This window comes from Triticum aestivum, chromosome 4A, assembly GCF_018294505.1.
Source record: "Triticum aestivum cultivar Chinese Spring chromosome 4A, IWGSC CS RefSeq v2.1, whole genome shotgun sequence".
Lineage (NCBI taxonomy): Eukaryota > Viridiplantae > Streptophyta > Magnoliopsida > Poales > Poaceae > Triticum > Triticum aestivum.
This window is the reverse complement of record NC_057803.1, coordinates 721,964,010-721,984,355: the sequence shown is the minus strand read 5'-3', so window position 1 is coordinate 721,984,355 and position 20,346 is coordinate 721,964,010. Positions and strand designations below refer to the sequence as shown.

The window sequence follows — 20,346 nt, the reverse complement described above, 5'->3', positions numbered from 1 at the left end:
TAAGAAATTCGACTATATGTATTTATCAACATATGCATGTATTTCAGCTGAAATACTGGTTATTTCGTTCAAGAACAATGGATTATATTAACGAAAATGCGAGTAATCAACGGTTACACATACGTTTATCACCATATGCACACTGGTACTCATCAGGCACTAAAACATTAAAAATTCTCTCGGAACAAAAGGAGAACTCTGCTACTCATGTTTTAAACTCGAAAACGATCTACACTTCCGAGATCTACTCAGTATGAGGAGCCGCTCAGCTACCTCCGTCATCATTGGTCTTCGATCCACATCAAGGCTAAGGCAATCCATGGCCATATCTGCTAGACTATCAAGAAGCTCCAAATCTTTTGTTAATGCAATTTCCTTGTCAAAAAACTCAGTTGCTTTCTTTCCTTTCTTACGAGCTTCAAGAAAATTCTTTACCAAGCTACTATTGTCAGAATGTGTGGCTTTCTTCCTGGTTATAAGCTCTAAGATGACAACTCCAAAACTATAGACATCACTTTTTTCGGTGAGTAGGCCTTCTTGCAGATATATTGGGTCCATATAATTCATGTCTCCGATGACTGATCCTGTGTGCTGCTTGTCCCTCACAATCAACCTGGATATACCGAAATCTGAAATCTTCGGTAGAAAGTTATCATCCAATAGTATATTTGCTGGTTTAACATCACCATGTAGAATTTTAATATTGGCCTTTGAATGCATATAGGCTAGACCATCCGCTGACTGTGCAGCAATACTTAAACGCGCATCCAAGCTGAGATCGACCTTGATATAACTATTGTGAAGAATGTCATGAAGGCTACCTTTGGAGATAAACTCGTATACCAACATGGGGGTATCAACTTCTAGGCAACAACCTATCAGCCTAACAATGTTCTTGTGGATGACTTGGGATTGAATGATGACTTCATTTGCAAACTGTTCATTCTCCATCACACTACCATTAATTGGCTTCTTTACTGCAACCGGTTTATTGTCAAGAAGACCCTTGTAAACTTCACCGAAGGCACCTTTTCCTATTAAATTGTTGCTCTTTAAAATTGGTTTAAGCTCCTCCTTTTTGAAAAGCTTTATGATATGTGCCTTCTCTAATGTAGGCCCACCATTCTTCTTGTAAAATTCCCTCATTTTCATTTTCTCTTTGCGAAGAACAATAATGAATGATAGAACTGCCATGAGAAGAATACCACCTATTGCACATACATGGGTAAGTAAAACTTATTGTATATCACAGAAAATGAAGTGAATAAGCGCTAGCAAAAGAAAGTATAGAAATGGAAATACCACTTTGGATAATCTAAAGAATTTATATTCAAATAAGAGTAAAAGTACCAGAAAAATTCGATGTTAAGATTGTAGGTGGTTGAAGTTTAACTCCGAAAATAGTGTGAAAATGAAAGTGAAAACATGAAACATATTTTCGATAAAGGGTGCTTTATTACTTAAAGGGTTTAAGCATTACACCCAAACAGATACTGAAGGAATTCCTTCTGAAGCATATAAAATTACAGATGTTTGTATGTGCAATGAAATTTTTTCGTCATATGTAAACTGCATTGCTAGTTACTGAAAGAATTCCTCCCAAACAATGGTTTATGCTTGTTCGTATCTGTCAAGAAATCTACAAGCAAATTTTATGGCGTATGTTTCTGTGTTGATGATTTAGATTGGCAATATGGAAGATATTTCTGAAACAAGTTTATATTTGAAGCCATAATGGAAAGTGAATTATTCGAGAGAGACCAAATATTGCTTGGTTATTTGGACCGTGGACCGGCTATTATTTGAATAGGAGTACTGGATCACCTATAACCAAACACCATTTTTTGTAAATGGAGAAGTTATCCAATGCAGACAACTGTGAACTTTGCTTCGGTACACACCTAGAAAAGTTCACAGATTTCGACGGAGATTAAAGGTAGAGATTAGAAGTTATCTTGTTCAATCAAAAAAGGTAATATAGTCTATTGCAACCGATGGGTTTCCGGCGGAGTTCTACAAGAAGTGTTGGCATTTTATCAAGGATGATTTGATGCCCATGTTTCAGGAGTTTTTTGAGGGGCAGCTTCAATTGTTTAAGCTGAATTTTGGGACGATAACTCTTCTTCCTAAGAAGACAGAGGCAGTTCGCATTGAGCAGTTCAGACCTATATGTCTGCTTAATGTGAGTTTCAAAATCTTCACCAAGGTTGGGACAAATAGACTTACGCAGATTGCACACTCAGTAGTTCAGCCGTCCCAGACTGCTTTCATGCCGGATAGAAACATCCTCGAAGGGGTTGTTGTCTTGCACGAAACGCTCCATGAAATCCACTCCAAAAAACTTGATGGCGTAGTTTTTAAAGTGGATTTTGAAAAAGCATATGATAAAGTCAAATGGCCTTTCCTTCAACAAGCTTTGCGTATGAAAAGTTTTGATCCGGCCTGGAGAAACCAGGTTGATTCCTTTACGCAAAAAGGGAGTGTCGGGATTAAGGTGAATGATGACGTGGGTCACTATTTCTAGACACACAAGGGGCTACGGCAAGGAGATCCTATGTCACCAATCCTGTTTAACATAGTGGCTGATATGCTGACTATTTTAATAGGTCGGGCAAAGGATGCAGGGCAGGTAGGTGGCCTGGTTCCACATCTAGTTGACGGCGGGATCTCCATTCTTCAGTATGCTGATGATACTATCATCTTTATGGAGCACGATTTGGCGAAAGCAAGAAACATGAAGCTGCTGTTATGCTTATTTGAACAATTGTCTGGGCTCAAAATCAACTTCCACAAGAGCGAATTGTTTTGCTTTGGAAGAGCCAATGAGGACCGGGAGTCGTATCAACAATTGTTCGGATGTGAATTGGGCTCATTACCGTTTACGTACCTAGGTATACCCATTCATCATCGTAAGCTGTCTAATATTGAGTGGAAATGCATTGAGGATCGGTTCGAAAAGAAACTGAGCTGTTGGAAAGGAAAGCTCATGTCATACGGAGGACGATTGATTCTGATTAATTCTGTCCTTACTAGTATGCCTATGTTTCTCTTATCCTTTTTCTTGGTTCCGGTGGGCGTCAGGAAAAGGCTAGATTTCTACCGATCATGATTCTTTTGGCAAAATGATGAGCTTAAACGTAAGTACAGGCTTGCTAAGTGGGATATTATTTGTAGGCCTAAGGACCAAGGTGGTCTAGGTATTGAAAATCTGGAAGTCAAAAACATATGTCTCCTTAGCAAGTGGCTATTTAAGCTGTCATCTGAGTCGGAGGCCACTTGGGCACAGATTTTGCGCAATAAGTATCTTTATGCTAAAACTTTGGCCCAGGTGAATGTGAGGCCTTCCGACTCTCCCTTTTGGAAGGGTTTGATGAGAGTTAAACAATTCTTTTTCAACAAGACTAAATTTATTGTTGGGAATGGTGCCACTACGAGGTTTTGGAAGGATACGTGGCTTGGGGAGACCCCCCTTGCACTTCAATATCCTTCTTTGTACAACATTGCCCGACGTAGAGAAGCCTATGTTGCTAATGTTTTACATTCCGTTCCCCTCAATATTAGTTTTAGACGGACGCTTGTTGGAAATCGTTGGGAGGCCTGGCTCCATCTCGTTACACGTTTAATGGAAGTCCGGCTGTCTCAGCAGCCAGATCAGCTGCATTGGAAACTTACTAAGAACAGTGTGTTCTCGGTCAAATCAATGTATCTGGCTGTCATTAACTCTAGCGTCATCCCTACCTCGTTACATGTTTGGAAAGTTAAGGTACCCTTACGTATCAAAATGTTTATGTGGTTTGTGCATAAACAAGTCATTTTGACTAAGGATAACCTTGCAAAACGAAATTGGGTGGGCTCGTCTAGATGTAGCTTTTGTGATCATAACGAGAATATCAAACACCTCTTTCTCGACTGTCCGTTGGCTAAGATTCTGTGGCGGTCGGTTCATATTGCGTTTAATATTAATCAGCCCACCTCCATCAGCATGTTATTTGGAACATGGCTTGATGGGGTGGATTCTGACATTGCAAGACACATTTGGGTTGGCGTTTGTGCTTTATTGTGGGTAATATGGAACTGCAGAAATGATTTAGTCTTTAACAGATCAACAACCATTCACTTTTTGCAGGTTATCTTCAGAGCCACGGCGTTCATCCGTATGTGGTCGCTACTCACTCCGACGGAGGCCAGGGAGCGTTTGGTTACTGCGTCTACCCGATGGGAGATGGTAGCTCGGGATATTTTCAACCGGTTTGGATGGCGGTCATGTAATAGGATAGGCATGTAGTGCTCCTATTGTTTTGCCAGCCGGTTGTGGCTTTGGGTCTTTCCTCTTTTGCGCTTTTGTTGATGTTTGTACTACGACCTTTCGAGACTTTGTTACTGGATTATCCTTTTAATAATATGAGCCGTATGCATCGTTCTGATGCAGAGGCTGGGGTACATCCCCTTTTCCAAAAAAAAATCAATTATATTCAATACGTTTGATCTGCATGGTAATATAGTGATAGGATTTTTAGGCAACTTTAAAATTTGTGCAAACTTTTACGAGGGTTGTAGCGAAGCAGAAGTTGACAACCATATATTAGTAGTTATTCAACAATGCCAAACAAAGTCAAGCATCAAAACCAAATAAATCGTGGAAAGATTCACCATGTATGTTCCTAGCTCAACGTTTTTGATATGATTCTACTGTGACTGACCTCACCCCGTGAGCACACATGTTCATAAGCCCTTCAGGGCATCGAGGCTCAGAACAAAAAGTGATGTCTGTAATTTACTAGGTGCGGTAGCTTAGTATACTTACCAACGGCCACCCTTGCTGCTAGGGGGAATATGCTTGTGCACGTTCCTGCTTTGCCGTCGCCTTTCATTCCAAATCTGCACGGACAATTGTAGCCTCCTGGCATGTTTTTGCAGATCCCGTCACTCGAGCAGGGATACAACTCGGGAAGCTTGCATTCATCGATGTCTGCAGAATGAAGAAGTGTTAAAACTTAAAAGGTCTAAAAGAAAAATCGAGCTGTTAGGGTTTAAAAATGTACCTTGGCATCCGTTGTTCATGTAAGGGTTGCCCTCGTAATTCTTCCAGCACCTGCACACATAGCCAATGGTTGCATTGGCGCAAGAGCTGTTGCCGCTGACACATGCATAGTCCGAAGGCGGCTGCTGGCCTTCCGCCGGACACGAAGCTTTCCCGATTGCGAAATCGAGCACAAAGGGGACGCCCCGGGGGAATCTTTTGGCAAGCACCCTGTCGCCGTACATGTCTGGCGTCGAGAAGTTGTACCATGACTTCTCCACCAACATGCCGTATGAGCATGGCATGATACTCCACATGCTGTTGTTTTCGACCAAGATCTTCATTTGGGCAAATTGGACGGATCTGTATGCCGGGGGAAATGGTGTCTCACAGCAGCCCTGCCCTGTGCACGACCCATTTCTCACGTGCCCAAGGAAATCCACCTCCAGGATGTCTGAACGGCAGAAGAAGTGGTCGTAGGCCGCATTCTTCGAATCATGGATGGCCAGATATGGTTCGGCTCTCCAGCCGACACCGACGAGAGCATTACGCGTCGCCGACACGCCAAACGGTGTGAAGGAGAGAGGCATCGTGTAGAACTTGAACAACCCGCTGGTCTTGTCTGTGGTGCACAGGTATGAGATCCCGCTGTATGCCCGCGCCTCGCTCGTGGCAACTGATATGCTTACGAGCTCGAGCGGCAGCATCGGCGGCAACGACCTGTTAAGAGTGAGCGGGTCGCGATGGAGGTGGAGCTCGGTGGTGGAGCCCTCCCACTGGTCTTTTCCAAGGAAAGCACTTGCGAGAAAGGCGCGAGGAGGACGAGCGGAGTCCTTGCAGTGTACCTCGAAGCCCTTGCGGAAGCAGCCGGGCCCGATTCCGAAAGGAAAGGGGATGCTGATGTTGCCGCACTTGTCGCGACAACCCCGATGTGCGATCATCGGCGGCTGTTGCTGTTCGGCAGAGGCACCCAGGATCATGTGATCATCCACAACAGATATCTGGAGCAGGAGTACTGGCAGCAGCAGCGTGGAATGGAAGTGCGAGCTTGGTGTGGTCATGGTGTTCTATGGTTGGTTGATTGGGTTGCACACAGACCCTTCTAATATATAGACCTACAGCTTTGTGGGTGTCTAGCGTAGCTTATCCGGATTGAAGTTTAGCTTCTTGATACACTCCATCATACTAGCTAGTTCAAATGGATTAGATTTGTATCATCCAACAGCCAATAAATATATGTCCGCAATGTCAACTTGCCTATAGAATCTTTGTGACTAGGGAACTACGAAAGACTAGCTAACCTCTCGCTGGGTGGGTATTTTATATCTTGTTGCCCAGCTGTAGTTTGTGTTACACAGGAGACTCGGCGACTTTCTATCTTGTTGGCCTCATACATAATTAAACAGAGTCAACTACGCCCAACTTGGATTAGAAATGTATAACTACAAAAGGCTGGAAATCACATTTCGTCTCCGAACTCTAATTATCAAAATGCATGGCACTTTTTGTTAATCCATCTTTCATTTTATGTACTCGGTACACACGTAGGTGTGTATTATCCTGTTATATCTATACGAATAGTAAACTAGCCCTTAGTATGTGATCTTTTAGTACGGCTATTTAAAACTATGGTTAGGATAGAGTTGCCCTTAAACGTTAGCAGTTAGGCATGTAGGCGGACGCGCCTGCAAGGGCTGTAAGCGTCCGCCACATCCATCAATTTTGCATTAGCACGGTTATTAAAGTAGTAGTGATTAGCTTAATTTTTGCTTCGCATGGACGTTGCAGACATGTCCGCTTGCATATCACATCTAAGCACATCTTTTCACCTAGAAAAGCTTATAAGCATCTTACTAACAAATGTCAAGCGGGTCGCTGGACGACATCTCAACAAGCAGTACCAAAAGATGTCCCACGGGCGTTAATTATTTCATAATATGCATTAGTTTTAGGACGTCGATAACTGTCACACGTGTGGCAGAAAAGAAGATGCACCACACATCTCTAATGTAAATAGATTGCCACGTCACCGCATGCATGCATCCGAGAATCTTTTTGGATTTTCAGTTTTTAAAATGTTTTATCTCTTAAATTAAAAATCCGATTGAAAATCCATTTTCACCATTAAATCCCTCGCGACGAGATCTTCAAAACTAGATGTCATATCAATATATTTTGGCGAATTTTTTTTGGTCAAAAGTTGCCATATCTATTGCACATGAATTGCCATGATATTTACACTGAATTTGCCATGATATGTTTCAACTATTTTCTTTTACATTTAAAAGTAAATTTTAACATATTATAAAATGGAGAATTAAGAAACTGGACTTGCCATGCACCATAAACTAAAATTGCCATGATACATGCACTTAAAATTGCCATGGTTCAATAAAAAAAAATTATTTTCATGGTCAAAGTACTGGAATTGCCATCATCAAAAAACTAAAATTGCCATGATCTACAAACTAAAATTGCCACATGGCAACTTTAGTTTAAGCACTATGGCAACGATAGTGTAAACATCATGGCAACTTCTGGGCAAAAAAAAAATCGTCGAAACATAACAACATGGGGTCTAGTTTTGAAGATCTCGTCGAGACGGATTTAATGGTGAAAATGGATTTTTAGTTTGCTTTTTTATTTAAGAGATAAAACATTTTTAAGCCAAAAACCAAAGAGATTTCTGCTGATGTCATCTATTTATACATGGCAAAATGAGTGGTGATGGAGGCGTGTGGACGATTTACAAACGCCCACACATGTGGGCGTTAGTTTTTTCGTAGTTTTATTATTTGCAGCTCAATTATCGCCATTGCCAGCAAGCTATAGCTATAACATCATGATAACTAGAAGAGTTGGACGCACTTTGCTGCACCGTTGGTGTTGTTGGGTTTCTTTAAGAAAATGGATCACTCTGTTTTAAAATAGGTTAAACCTGTTAAGTTTGATCAAATTTATAGAGAAATATAAATCATGTGTATTACTTTTTTGAAAAGTCAAACCTGTTAAGTTTGATCAAATTTATAGAGAAATATATGAAATCCATAATATCAAATCCGTATGATTAGATTCATCATGAAATGAGTTACCATACTTATTTTGTTTAATATCGTGGATATCGATATTTTTTGTTGTGAACTTGGTCAAAGTTAAAGAATTTAATAATTTTTCTGTGAACTTGGTTAAAGTTAAAGAAGTTTAACTTCTCAAAAAAACTAATAACCCTTATATTTTGGAACTGATGGAATATTTAGTTCGGTGGGTGCAGTTGACGATGGATTGTGTTTTATTTTTATTTAGGGTTTTTTTTTTCTGTGACCCTGGTTCCTTAGCTCTACTCATTCAACCCCATTTTGTTAACTTTTGCTCACTTTTCCCCATTCCCTTGCCCGAAACCCTCAGAACAGGTTATGACGGACGTTGCCGTCGGGTCAATGCCTTTGACCGTTAACTCTGACGAGTGGGGCCGCGTATACGTGGGCGCATGCAAGACCGCGGTCGTGCGCGGTCGTGGGGTAGCACGTGTCCATGGACATGCCCGCAACGTCCCATCATATAAAGAGGGGCAACCACCTCCATCGCCCCTACCATTTTCCCCCAAATCCCCTCCCTGCAGTATCGTCTTCCTCTCCCATACCGGCGTCGTCTCGCTCTCCTCCACTGCCTCCACCGCATCGTCTCGCTCTCCCCCACCGCATCCTCTTCCTCACCTTCATCGCCTCCATCTTTCAGATGGCCGACGCTCGTGGCGACACCGGTGCAGCGGCCGGAGATGTGATGGAGCTGGAGGGTCAGGGCGCGGTGATCGCGGATGTCGGCGGCGTCCACGGCGGTGCGGGGAAACTCACAACCGCTGCAGGTCTGGCAGGATCTGCCTCATCGCTGTAGAAGGTGACGGCGTCGAGCGGCGCAGTCCATCCCGATACCCCCAATGCGCCGCCTGCCGTCAAGCAGCAGGTATTTGCACTTGCTTAGCTTGTAGAGTTAGTTGCTCCCTAGTTGCATTGGTTAGATTGTGATTCATACGGTAGTTCAGATGGTTAGAGTAGTTGGTTTGATGGATGAGCTGGGGTTTGTGTATGGGTTGGGGGGTGGGGGTGGGGATTTTTGGACTACGGTTTGTTGGATAAATTCGTTGCAAAAATGCTAGCTGTTGTGAATTATGATTTTAGGTGCTGCAATTATTGGGTTTTTTAGATTTGTTTTTAGATTTGGATAAATTTGTTGCAAAAATGCTAGATGTTGTGTACAGATGCATGCTTATTAGATTTGTTTTTAGGGCTCACAGATTGGTTTTTTAATGCTACTCAGATTCGTTGCCTTAGATTGGGTCCCTATTAGATTTGTTTTTGAATGCTACTCAGATTATGGTTTTGAATGTCATATGCCCAAATGGAATCCATTGATTAAGAAGTTAGTTATGTTTAGAAAATCACAATCCTACCGTATGAATCACAATATAAATTTGAATGTCATAACCAAAAGTAACCCTTGATTCATTAGTATATAAATTTGTCCACAATATGTAGTTATATTAGCTCTGTTCTTCAATTTGTGTGCATGGCAATGGAAAATGCAAAACAATGATCATAGTATATTGGGAGTATATTAGCCCTACGATAAATGTGTCATGTGTGCATATCTAAATTTTCAATTGGCTTCCGTATTTACTAGTGATGGATGTAATTGTATGTTCAGGAGGATGATGGTTGGGGGGTAGAAAGAGGAAGCTGGCCAGTACGACCCGTATGATCCAGAGGAAAGTGATGATGAAGAATATGAGGTAAGCCTACTTGAAGTTTAGATTGTTCATATAGTTCCTTTGACATAGTGTATCCATGGATCTATAATGTATTAATGTAACTCATTCATGTGTGCAGTATGATTCTGGAGAAGAAGTGTACAAAGGCAACGTCGCATCCTTCACAGCAAAGGAGGTGGTGAAGATCAAGGCCAAGGGAGTTGCTTCCTTCTACAACCGCAAGACCAAGAAGTTGAACTGCCCCTACTGTACCACCAAGCCAAATCCAAGGGATGGCCACTTCGATCACCTTCTGTCTCATGCGGAGGATGTAGCGATTCGCGGGGAGGACTACATGATCAGGGGGCAGCATGCCACCCTCGCGAAGGCCCTGACTCCAGTGTGATGTGATCGATGATGTGATGCTGTGAACTGAATCTTTAAGTTTAGTTGGTGGGTTACTTTTGCTTTGTTGAACTGAATCTCGTTGGTTATGTTTTGTTGAACTGAATTTAGTTTTCATGAATTTGGTTATGGTTGGCTATGTTGGTGCTAGTAATCTGGTTGCTATCTATATTTGTCTGTCCTTAAATTTGCCTGTGGTATATTTGTCTATCCTGAATCTATGGTTAGTTATGTTTAGATGTTGTGAACTATAATTTTAGGTGCTGCAATGATCACACATGTTGTGTAGGAAATCAAATGCATGCCAAATGAGATCATGTAAACCTTGGCAAACCTGGACAGTATAAATTCAAGAAAATGCAAAAAAAGTAAAACATTGGCAAACTATCTATGTTTGTGTAGGAGATCATGTGTGCAAAATTTGAAGTGATTTAGAGGAGGTCAAATAAATTTGAATTTGAGAAATGTGCTCCAAATGAGCTCCCAGGCTAGGGTAAACCACCCATTTGTAATCAAGATTTTTTGGACCTACACTAAATGTGCCAATTTTTTTTTATTAACACATATTCACTTTCCATAGTGTAGATTCGAAGTCTCACTATTTTTTGAATTAATCTCCATATGTTTACATTTTCTTTTGAAAACATATGCTTTAATATAAAACCTATTAAAAATAGAAGACTAACTTCAGATCCTTCTTATTCAATTTGAAATAAAGCTTTGGTGGTTTTATTTGATTTTTAAAAAAAAATTCAAAAACAGATAGCTCATATGTAATCATGTACATGATAGCTCATATGTGTGAAGGTTTTCTCATGAAAATGACCATCACTAGTTGAAAAAGGGTCAAATGTGAGACAGATTAGTCCCGGTTTGCATTTGAGCCGGCACTAATGTGTCCATTAGTGCCGGTTCAAATGGTTAGGCGGGAGGAGATCTTTAGTACCGGTTCATTGAGAACCTTTAGTACCGGTTCGTGGGACGAACCGGTAGTAAAGAGGTTGTGCGAAAGAGTAGAGAGTGTCACTTCAAAACTGGACGCACTTCATGTACAAAATGGACAATCTCTTTCGAAGTATCAGGGTTTCAGACGAGAACTCATATGTTACATGGGCACTTCATTTTTTAACTTATTTGAACTCCAGACTTTTTTTGAGCCGGCATTATGCAACATTCGAATCGACGTCATCAATTTCCAACACGTTCTGACATCATTTGCGGTTTTTCAGTCACCGATTTGTTTAGATCAGAGCTAAATGACCGTGAAACAGTAAATCACAACAAAATGAACTATGAAAATGTTGATACTTGGCATGGTATCATCATTTCACCCGCATAGCATGTGCAAAAGAGTAGAGAGTGTCACTTCAAAACTGAACGCACTTCGTGTACAAACTGGACAATCTCTTTCGGAGTATCAGAGTTTCGGACGAGAACTCATCTGTTATACGGGCACTTCATTTTTTTAACTTATTTCAACTACAAACTTTTTTCGAGACGGCATTATGCAGCATTCAAAGCGACGTCATCAATTTCCAACACGTTCTGACATCATTTGCTGTTTTTCAGTCACCGATTTGTTTAGATCAGAGCTAAATGACCGTGAAATTGAAAATCACTACAAAACGAACTCTGAAAATGTTGAAAGTATCATCATTTCACCCGCATAGCATGTGCGGAAGAATAGAGATGGTCACGGCAAAAACTGGATGCACTTCGTGTACAAACTGGACAATCTCTTTCGGAGTATCAGGGTTTCGGACGAGAACTCATCTGTTACACGAGCACTTCCTTTTTTTGAAACTTATTTGAACGCCAGACTTTTTTTGAGCCGGCATTATGCAGCATTCGAAGCGACGTCATCAATTTCCAACACGTTCTGACATCATTTGCTGTTTTTCAGTCATTTACCAATTTGTTTAGAGAGCTAAATGACCGTGAAATTGAAAATCACTACAAAACGAACTCTGAAAATGTTGAAGGTATCATCATTTCACCCGCATAGCATGTGCGAAAGAATAGAGATGGTCACGGCAAAAACTAGACGCACTTCGTGTACAGACTGGACAATCTCTTTCGGAGTATCAGGGTTTCGGACGAGAACTCATCTGTTACACGAGCACTTCCTTTTTTTAAACTTATTTGAACTCCAGACTTTTTTTGAGCCGGCATTATGCAGCATTCGAAGCGACGTCATCAATTTCCAACACGTTCTGACATCATTTGCTGTTTTTCAGTCATTTACCAATTTGTTTAGAGAGCTAAATGACCGTGAAATTGAAAATCACTACAAAACGAACTCTGAAAATGATGAAGGTATCATCATTTCACCCGCATAGCATGTGCGAAAGAGTGGAGAGGGTCACGGCAAAAACTGGACGCACTTCGTGTACAAACTGGACAATCTCTTTCGGAGTATCAGGGTTTCGGACGAGAACTCATCTGTTACACGGGCACTTCATTTTTTAAAACTTATTTGAACTCCAGACTTTTTTTGAGCCGGCATTATGCAGCATTCGAAGCGACGTCATCAATTTCCAACACGTTCTGACATCATTTGCTGTTTTTCAGTCACCGATTTGTTTAGATCAGAGCTAAATGACCATGAAACAGTAAATCACAACAAAATGAACTCTGAAAATGTTTATACTTGGCATGGTATCATCATTTCACCCAGCATAGCATGTGCGAAAGAGTAGAGAGTGTCACTTCAAAACTGAACGCACTTCGTGTACAAACTGGACAATCACTTTCGGAGTATCAGGGTTTCAGACGAGAACTCATCTATTATACGGGCACTTCATTTTTTTTAACTTATTTGAACTCCAGACTTTTTTTGAGCCGGCATTATGCAACTTTCGAAGCGACGCCATCAATTTCCAACACGTTCTAACATCATTTGCTGTTTTTCAGTCATTTACCAATTTGTTTAGAGAGCTAAATGACCGTGAAATTGAAAATCACTCCAAAATGAAGCATTATGCAGCATTCGAAGCAACTAAAGCAAAAATATTCGCAAAGAAACTAAATACAGCAAAAAAACTACTCAGAAATAAATAGAAGAAAAAATAAAAGCAAAAAAGAAAAAACTATATACAAATATTAGTCAAAAATAAATAAAGGAAAATAAATAATGCAGAAAAGAAAAAAACTATATAAAAAATAGTTGGGGCGCTACCCAGTGGCCTGCCAGACCTAGGGTGTGCAAATTCAGGCCCAGAAGGACCGGTAGGCTCACAGGGCAGCGCACCCTAGTTAGGCCCAGAAGCCTGCTATATAGAGGAGTTCGAAGGAGCAGCCGCGACTGGGTTTATAAACCAGTGCGGCTGCCCTTCGCTCGGCGAGGTGGGACTAAACATAGTGCACCGCGGGTGGCAGCGCACAACCATTAGTACCGGTTGGTGGCTCCAACCGGTACTAATGGGTTGGCCTTTGGTACCGGTTGGGGTAATGAACCGGTACTAAAGGCGGCTGTTTCCCGCCGTTTGGCCTGACCAAAATTGGCCTTTAGTACCGGTTGGTGGCTCCAACCGGTACTAAAGGCCCCTCCTATATTGGCACTTACGAAAAATTCAGTTTCATCGACCACTTCTTCTCCAACTTCTCACTTACCTAGCCTCCCCGGCAACAGCGTCAGAAAAGAGCTTGATGTCTACTACACAACCTTCTTCTTGTAGACGTTGTTGTGCCTGCAAGTGCACAGGTTTGTAGGACAGTAGCAAATTTCCCTCAAGTGGATATCAATCCGTGGGAGGAGTAGGATGAAGATGGTCTCTCTCAAGCAACCCTGCAACCAAATAACAAAGAGTCTCTTGTGTCCCCAACACACCCAATACAATAGTAAATTGTATAGGTGCACTAGTTCGGCGAAGAGATGGTGATACAAGTGCAAAATGGATGGTAGATATAGGTTTTTGTAATCTGAAATAATAAACACAGCAAGGTAACTAATGATGAAAGTGAGCGTAAACGGTATTGCAATGATAGGAAACAAGGCCTATGGTTCATATTTTCACTAGTGCAAGTTCTCTCAACAATAATAACATAGATAGATCATATAACAAGCTCTCAACATGCAACAAAGAGTCACTCCAAAGCCACTAATAGCGGAGAACAAACGTAGATATTATGTTAGGGTACGAAACCACCTCAAAGTTATTCTTTCGGATCAATCTATAAAAGAGTTCGTACTAGAATAACACCTTAAGACACAAATCAACTAAAACCCTAATGTCACCTAGATACTCCATTGTCACCTCAAGTATCCGTGGGCATGATTATACGATATGCATCACACAATCTCAGATTCATCCAACCAACATAAAAGTACTTCAAAGAGTGCCCCAAAGTTTCTATCGGAGAGTCAAGAACATGTGCCAACCCCTATGCATAGGTTCCCAATGTCACGAAACCCGCAAGTTGATCACCAAAACATACATCAAGTGGCACATGATATCCCATTGTCACCACAGATAATCACGGCAAGACATACATCAAGTGTTCTCATAAAAGACACAATCCGATAAGATAACTCCAAAGGGGAAACTCAATTCATCACAAGAGAGTAGAGGGGGAGAAACATCATAAGATCCAACTACAATAGCAAAGCTCGGGATACATCAAGATCGTGCCATAGAGGGAACACGAGAGAGAACATGAGAGAGAGTGATCAAACACATAGCTACTGGTACATACCCTCAGCCCCGAGGGTGAACTACTCCCTCCTCGTCATGGATAGCGCCGGGATGATGAAGATGGCCACCGGTGATGGGATCCCCCTTCGGCAGGGTGCTGGAACGGGCTCCCGAGAGGTTTTTGGTGGCTACAGAGGCTTGCGGTGGCGGAACTCCCGATCTATCTTCTGTTCTGGAAGTTTTTTGATATGTAGGTATATATGGGTGCAGGGGGTACGTCGGTGGACCGAAGAGGGGGCCACGAGGCAGGGGGCGTGCCCTAGGGGGGTGGGCGCCCCCCCCCACCCTCGTGGGCACCTCCCTTCTTCCCTGACATGCACTCCAAGTCCATCGGGTGGCTTTCCTTCCAAAATTAACTTCTCCAGTTGATTTCGTTCCGTTTTGACTCCGTCTGATATTCCTTTTCCTCGAAACACTAAAATAGGCATAAAACAGCAAATCTGGGCTGGACCTCCGGTTAATAGGTTAGTCCCAAAAATAATATAAAAGTGGATAATAAAGCCCAATATTGCCCAAAACAGTAGATAATATAGCATGGAGCAATAAAAAATTATAGATACGTTGGAGACATATCAAGCATCCCCAAGCTTAATTCCTGCTCGTCCTCGAGTAGGTAAATGATAAAAAAGATAATTTTTGATGTGGAATGCTAGTTGGCATAATTTCATTGTAATTCTTCTTACTTGTGATATGGATATTCAGATCCGAAAGATTCAAGACAAAAGTTCATATTGACATAAAAATAATAATACTTCAAGCATACTAACTAAGCAATTATGTCTTCTCAAAATAACATGGCCAAAGAAAGTTATCCCTACAAAATCATATAGTCTGGCTATCCTCCATCTTCCCCACACAAAATATTTAAATCATGCACAACCCCGATGACAAGCCAAGCAATTGTTTCATACTTTAACATTTTCAAAACTTTTTTCGAGCTTCACGCAATACATGAGCGTGAGCCATGGATATAGCACTATATGTGGAATAGAATGGTGGTTGTGGAGAAGACAAAAAGAGGGAAGATAGTCTCACATCAACTAGGCGTATCAACGGGCTATGGAGATGCCCATCAATAGATATCAATGTGAGTGAGTAGGGATTGCCATGCAACGGATGCACTAGAGCTATAAGTATATGAAAGCTCAACAAAAGAAACTAAGTGGGTGTGCATCCAACTCGCTTGCTCACGAAGACCTAGGGCATTTGAGGAAGCCCATCATTGGAATATACAAGCCAAGTTCTATAATGAAAAATTCCCACTAGTATATGAAAGTGACAAAATGAGAGATTCTCTATCATGAAGATCTTGGTACTACTTTGAAGCACAAGTGTTGTAAAAGGATAGTAACATTGTCCCTTCTCTCTTTTTCTCTCATTTTTTTATTTGGGCCTTTCTCCTTTTTTATGGCCTCTTTTTTTTTATTTTTCGTCCGGAGTCTCATCCCGACTTGTGCGGGAATCATGGTCTCCATCATCCTTTCCTCACTTGGGACAATGCTCTAATAATGATGATCATCACACTTTTATTTACTTACAACTCAATAATTACAACTCGATACTTAGAACAAAGTATGACTCTATATGAATGCCTCCGGCGGTGTACCGGGATATGCAATGAATCAAGAGTGACATGTATGAAAGAATTATGAATGGTGGCTTTGTCACAAGTACGATGTCAACTACATGATCATGCAAAGCAATATGACAATGATGGAGCGTGTCATAATAAACGGAACGGTGGAAAGTTGCATGGCAATATATCTCGGAATGGCTATGGAAATGCCATGATAGGTAGGTATGGTGGCTGTTTTGAGGAAGGTTTATGGTGGGTGTATGATACCGGCGAAAAGTGCGTGGTATGAGAGAGGCTAGCAATGGTGGAAGGAAGAAGAGTGCGTATAATCCATGGACTCAACATTAGTCATAAAGAACTCATATACTTATTGGAAAAATCTATAAGTTATCAAAGCAAAGTATTATGAGCATGCTCCTAGGGGGATAGTTTGGTAGGAAAAGACCATCGCTCGTCCCCGACCGCCACTCATAAGGAATACAATCAATAAATAAATTATGCTCCGACTTCATCACATAACGGTTCACCATACATGCATGCTACGGGAATCACAAACTTTAACACAAGTATCTCTGAAATTCACAACAACTCAACTAGCATGACTCTAATATCACCATCTTTATATCTCAAAACAATTATCAAGCATCAAACTTCTCTTAGTATTCAACACACTCATAAGAAAGTTTTTACTAGTCTTGAATACCTAGCATATTATGATTATTTAAGAAAATTACCATGCTATTTAAGACTCTCAAAATAATATAAGTGAAGCATGAGAGTTCATCTATTTCTTCAAAATAAAACCACCATTGCGCTCTAAAAGATATAAGTGAAGTACTAGAGCAAACAACAAACTACTCCGAAAGATATAAGTGAAGATCAATGAGTAGTCGAATAATTGTGCAACTATGTGAAGACTCTCTAACATTTAATAATTTCAGATCTTGGTATTTTATACAAACAGGAAACAAAGCTAAAGAAAATGACAATGCAAGGATAGCACAACTCACATGAAGAAGCAAAACTTAGGCTCAACCGATACTAACCGATAATTGTTGAAGAAGAAAGGTGGCATGCCTACCGGGGCATCCCCAAGCTTAGATGCTTGAGACTTCTTGAAATATTATCTTGGGGTGCATTGGGCATCCCCAAGCTTGAACTTTTGTGTCTCCTTAATTCCTCTCATATCATGGTTTCTCTTTTTATCAAAAGCTTCATTCACAACAAACTCAACAAGAACTCGTGAGATAGGTTAGTATAAACCAATGCAAAACCTTATAATCTTCTACTGTAACAAATCACTAAAATTATTATTCAACATTGAATACTAAATTCCTCTGCATATTTAATACTCCTATCCTCAAATAGAATCATTAAACAAGCAAACATATGCAAACAATGCAAACATAACAGCAATCTGCCAAAACAGTAGAGTCTGTAAAGAATGCAAGAGTATCAATACTTCCCTAACTCCAAAAATTATGAACTAAAATTCCCACTGTAATAAATTTATCAGAACTCAATATGCAAAAAGATTCAACATTATACCACTCTCTGACTTTTCTAGGGAATTTTTGCAACAGCGGTAAACTTTCTGTTTTCAAACAGCAACATGTATATTAGCAAAATAAGCATGGCAAAGCCTATCCTTGACTTTCTTATTGCAACTAAAGATGCAAAAAATTATTCTAACTAACAGCAAGCAAATACTAACAAAACAAAATGACGCTCCAAGAAAAACACATATCATGTGGTGAATAAAAATATAGCTCCAAGTAAAGTTAACGATGAACGAAGACGAAAGAGGGGATGCCTTCCGGGGCATTCCCAAGCTTAGGCTTTTGGCTATTCCTGAATATTATCTTGCGGTGCCTTGGGCATCCCCAAGCTTAGGCTCTTGCCACTCCTTATTCCATAGTCCATCGAATCCTTACCCAAAACTTGAAAACTCCACAACACAAAACTCAACAGAAAACTCGTAAGCTCCGTTAGTATAAGAAAATAAAACCACCACTTAGGTACTGTAATGAACTCATTATAAATTCATATTGGTGTAATATCTACTGTATTCCAACTTATCTATGGTTCATACCCTCCGATTCTACTCATAGATTCATCAAAATAAGCAAACAACACATAGAAAAACAGAATCTGTCAAAAACAGAACAGTCTGTAGTAATCTGTATCAAACATATACTTCTGGAACTCCCAAAATTCTACCAAATTAGGAGGTCCTAAGCAATTTGTGTACCAATCCAGAGCAAAAAGAATCAGATCAAGAGCACATTTCTGTGAATTAACAAAACTAATTTACTGGGTGCAAAAGTTTCTGATTTTCAGCAGGATCAACACAACTATCACCGTAAGCTATCCTAAAGGTCTTACTTGGCACTTTATTGAAAAAAAAGCTATAAAACATGATTACTACAGTAGCATAATCATGTGGAAATACAAAAACAGTAAGGATAAATATTGGGTTGTCTCCCAACAAGCGATTTTCTTTAATGCCTTTCTAGCTAGGCATGATGATGACAATGATGCTCACATAAAAGATAAGAAGTCACTACTAGGGAAAACACTACCAGCAGCGCGGGTTTTAGTTGTATCAGTAGCGCTGGGAGTGGTGCTACTAATAGGGCGCTACAGCTAACACATAGCAGTAGCGCGTGCTCACCGGCGCTATTGCTACACAAGTGTAGCATCAGCGCGGTTAGTGGAAGCTCGCTAGTGCTAGTAGCTCTATCGCGCTTTCCCTGGACGCGCTACTGCTATCGCGGCGCTGCTGCTAACTTCTATACACTCGCTACTGCTAATTTAAGTAGTTTTTTTTCGGCATATTTGTTTTGTATTTGAACAGGCTTTATAGAAGAATCTTTAGCACATAGAAATGTCATCATGATACACATACAAATGCCTGCGAGACCACAAATGTAATCATAGCATATACATACAAATAGTCTCATCATAATCATCATCCAACACAAAGTGGTATCTTGTCATCATCTCGAAAATAGCGATACATGCAAGTCTCAAATACTTGCAACTACAACAACGTCATCCATCTAAACAAAGGTATATGCAAGAAGTGCTATCACTATGAGTGAGAGCGGAACTATGCAGTACATGAGGTGGCGGTTACGAGTCCTCTCTCGCGCTAGCGTGAACCTCAAGTAACTAGCTTCTCCTTTTTGTCAGCTTTTGAGGCCTTTATGGCTGGCGCCCGTGAACCAATTCACTTGCGCCTGACACTCATGCCACTCGTTGTACACTCCCAGAACCTTCCCTTTGTACACGACATAGCAATTCCATCTCGCCATCAAGAAACTAGGTACCTGTTAGAGATGCATGTTCATGAAGAGGATGTACAATCATATATATGCAACAAAATATACTAGAGCAACACCGAAAAAGAAAGGGTTAGCAACTAGATGCAACATACAGTACGCATATTAATTAACTAGAGGTACGCAGGTCATCGTACGCAAACTAACAAAGTAGCATTACGCAAGTTCGGTAGGGACCGTGGACATCACAAAGTTTCATCGCTACAAAAAGTATACAAGTTCAACCGACACATATCATCATCATCGGCATCATAAATCACTAGAAGTTCCATCCTTCCATATCATCGAGGATGAACCCTAGCTTCTTGAACGGCGTGAGGTCTAGACGTTGCATGCCTATGCGAGTTCGGACGTCAGCTCGCGATATAGGGCCGTGGTGGAACATCCCCTTCTCATCGACGACTTCTTTCATGATGATCGTCGCAATGTCGCTTTGGATGCGAAAGAAGTCATCTCTAAGTTTATAATCCGCTTCTCCATGAGATACTAGCCACTTGTGGATATGATCATCATTTCTGGTTCTCATGCGAAGTTTTTGGTGATCCGTGTTGAACTGAATCATG

General features: G+C 40.9%; 1 protein-coding gene across 1 annotated transcript; it reads right to left on the bottom strand.

Moving 5' to 3' along the window:
* Positions 1 to 201: 201 nt before the first annotated feature.
* LOC123084404 (wall-associated receptor kinase 1) lies at positions 202 to 6,081 on the bottom strand. The gene is made up of 3 exons (XM_044506025.1): positions 5,043 to 6,081; positions 4,805 to 4,969; positions 202 to 1,208 (listed from the first exon to the last, which is right to left on the bottom strand). Exons 1-3 carry the CDS (start codon positions 6,079 to 6,081, stop codon positions 202 to 204), a joined length of 2,211 nt encoding a protein of 736 aa, XP_044361960.1.
* Between the last annotated feature and the right edge of the window lie 14,265 nt (positions 6,082 to 20,346).

Excerpts from the sequence above, each read along its gene's own strand:
- LOC123084404 (XM_044506025.1), bottom strand. The coding sequence starts at position 6,081 with ATGACCACACCAAGCTCGCACTTCCATTCCACGCTGCTGCTGCCAGTA. Across the intron at positions 4,970-5,042 it reads CATGAACAACGGATGCCAAG|ACATCGATGAATGCAAGCTT; the intron begins GTACATTTTTAA and ends TTCATTCTGCAG. Across the intron at positions 1,209-4,804 it reads AGCAGCAAGGGTGGCCGTTG|GTGGTATTCTTCTCATGGCA; the intron begins GTAAGTATACTA and ends TATGTGCAATAG.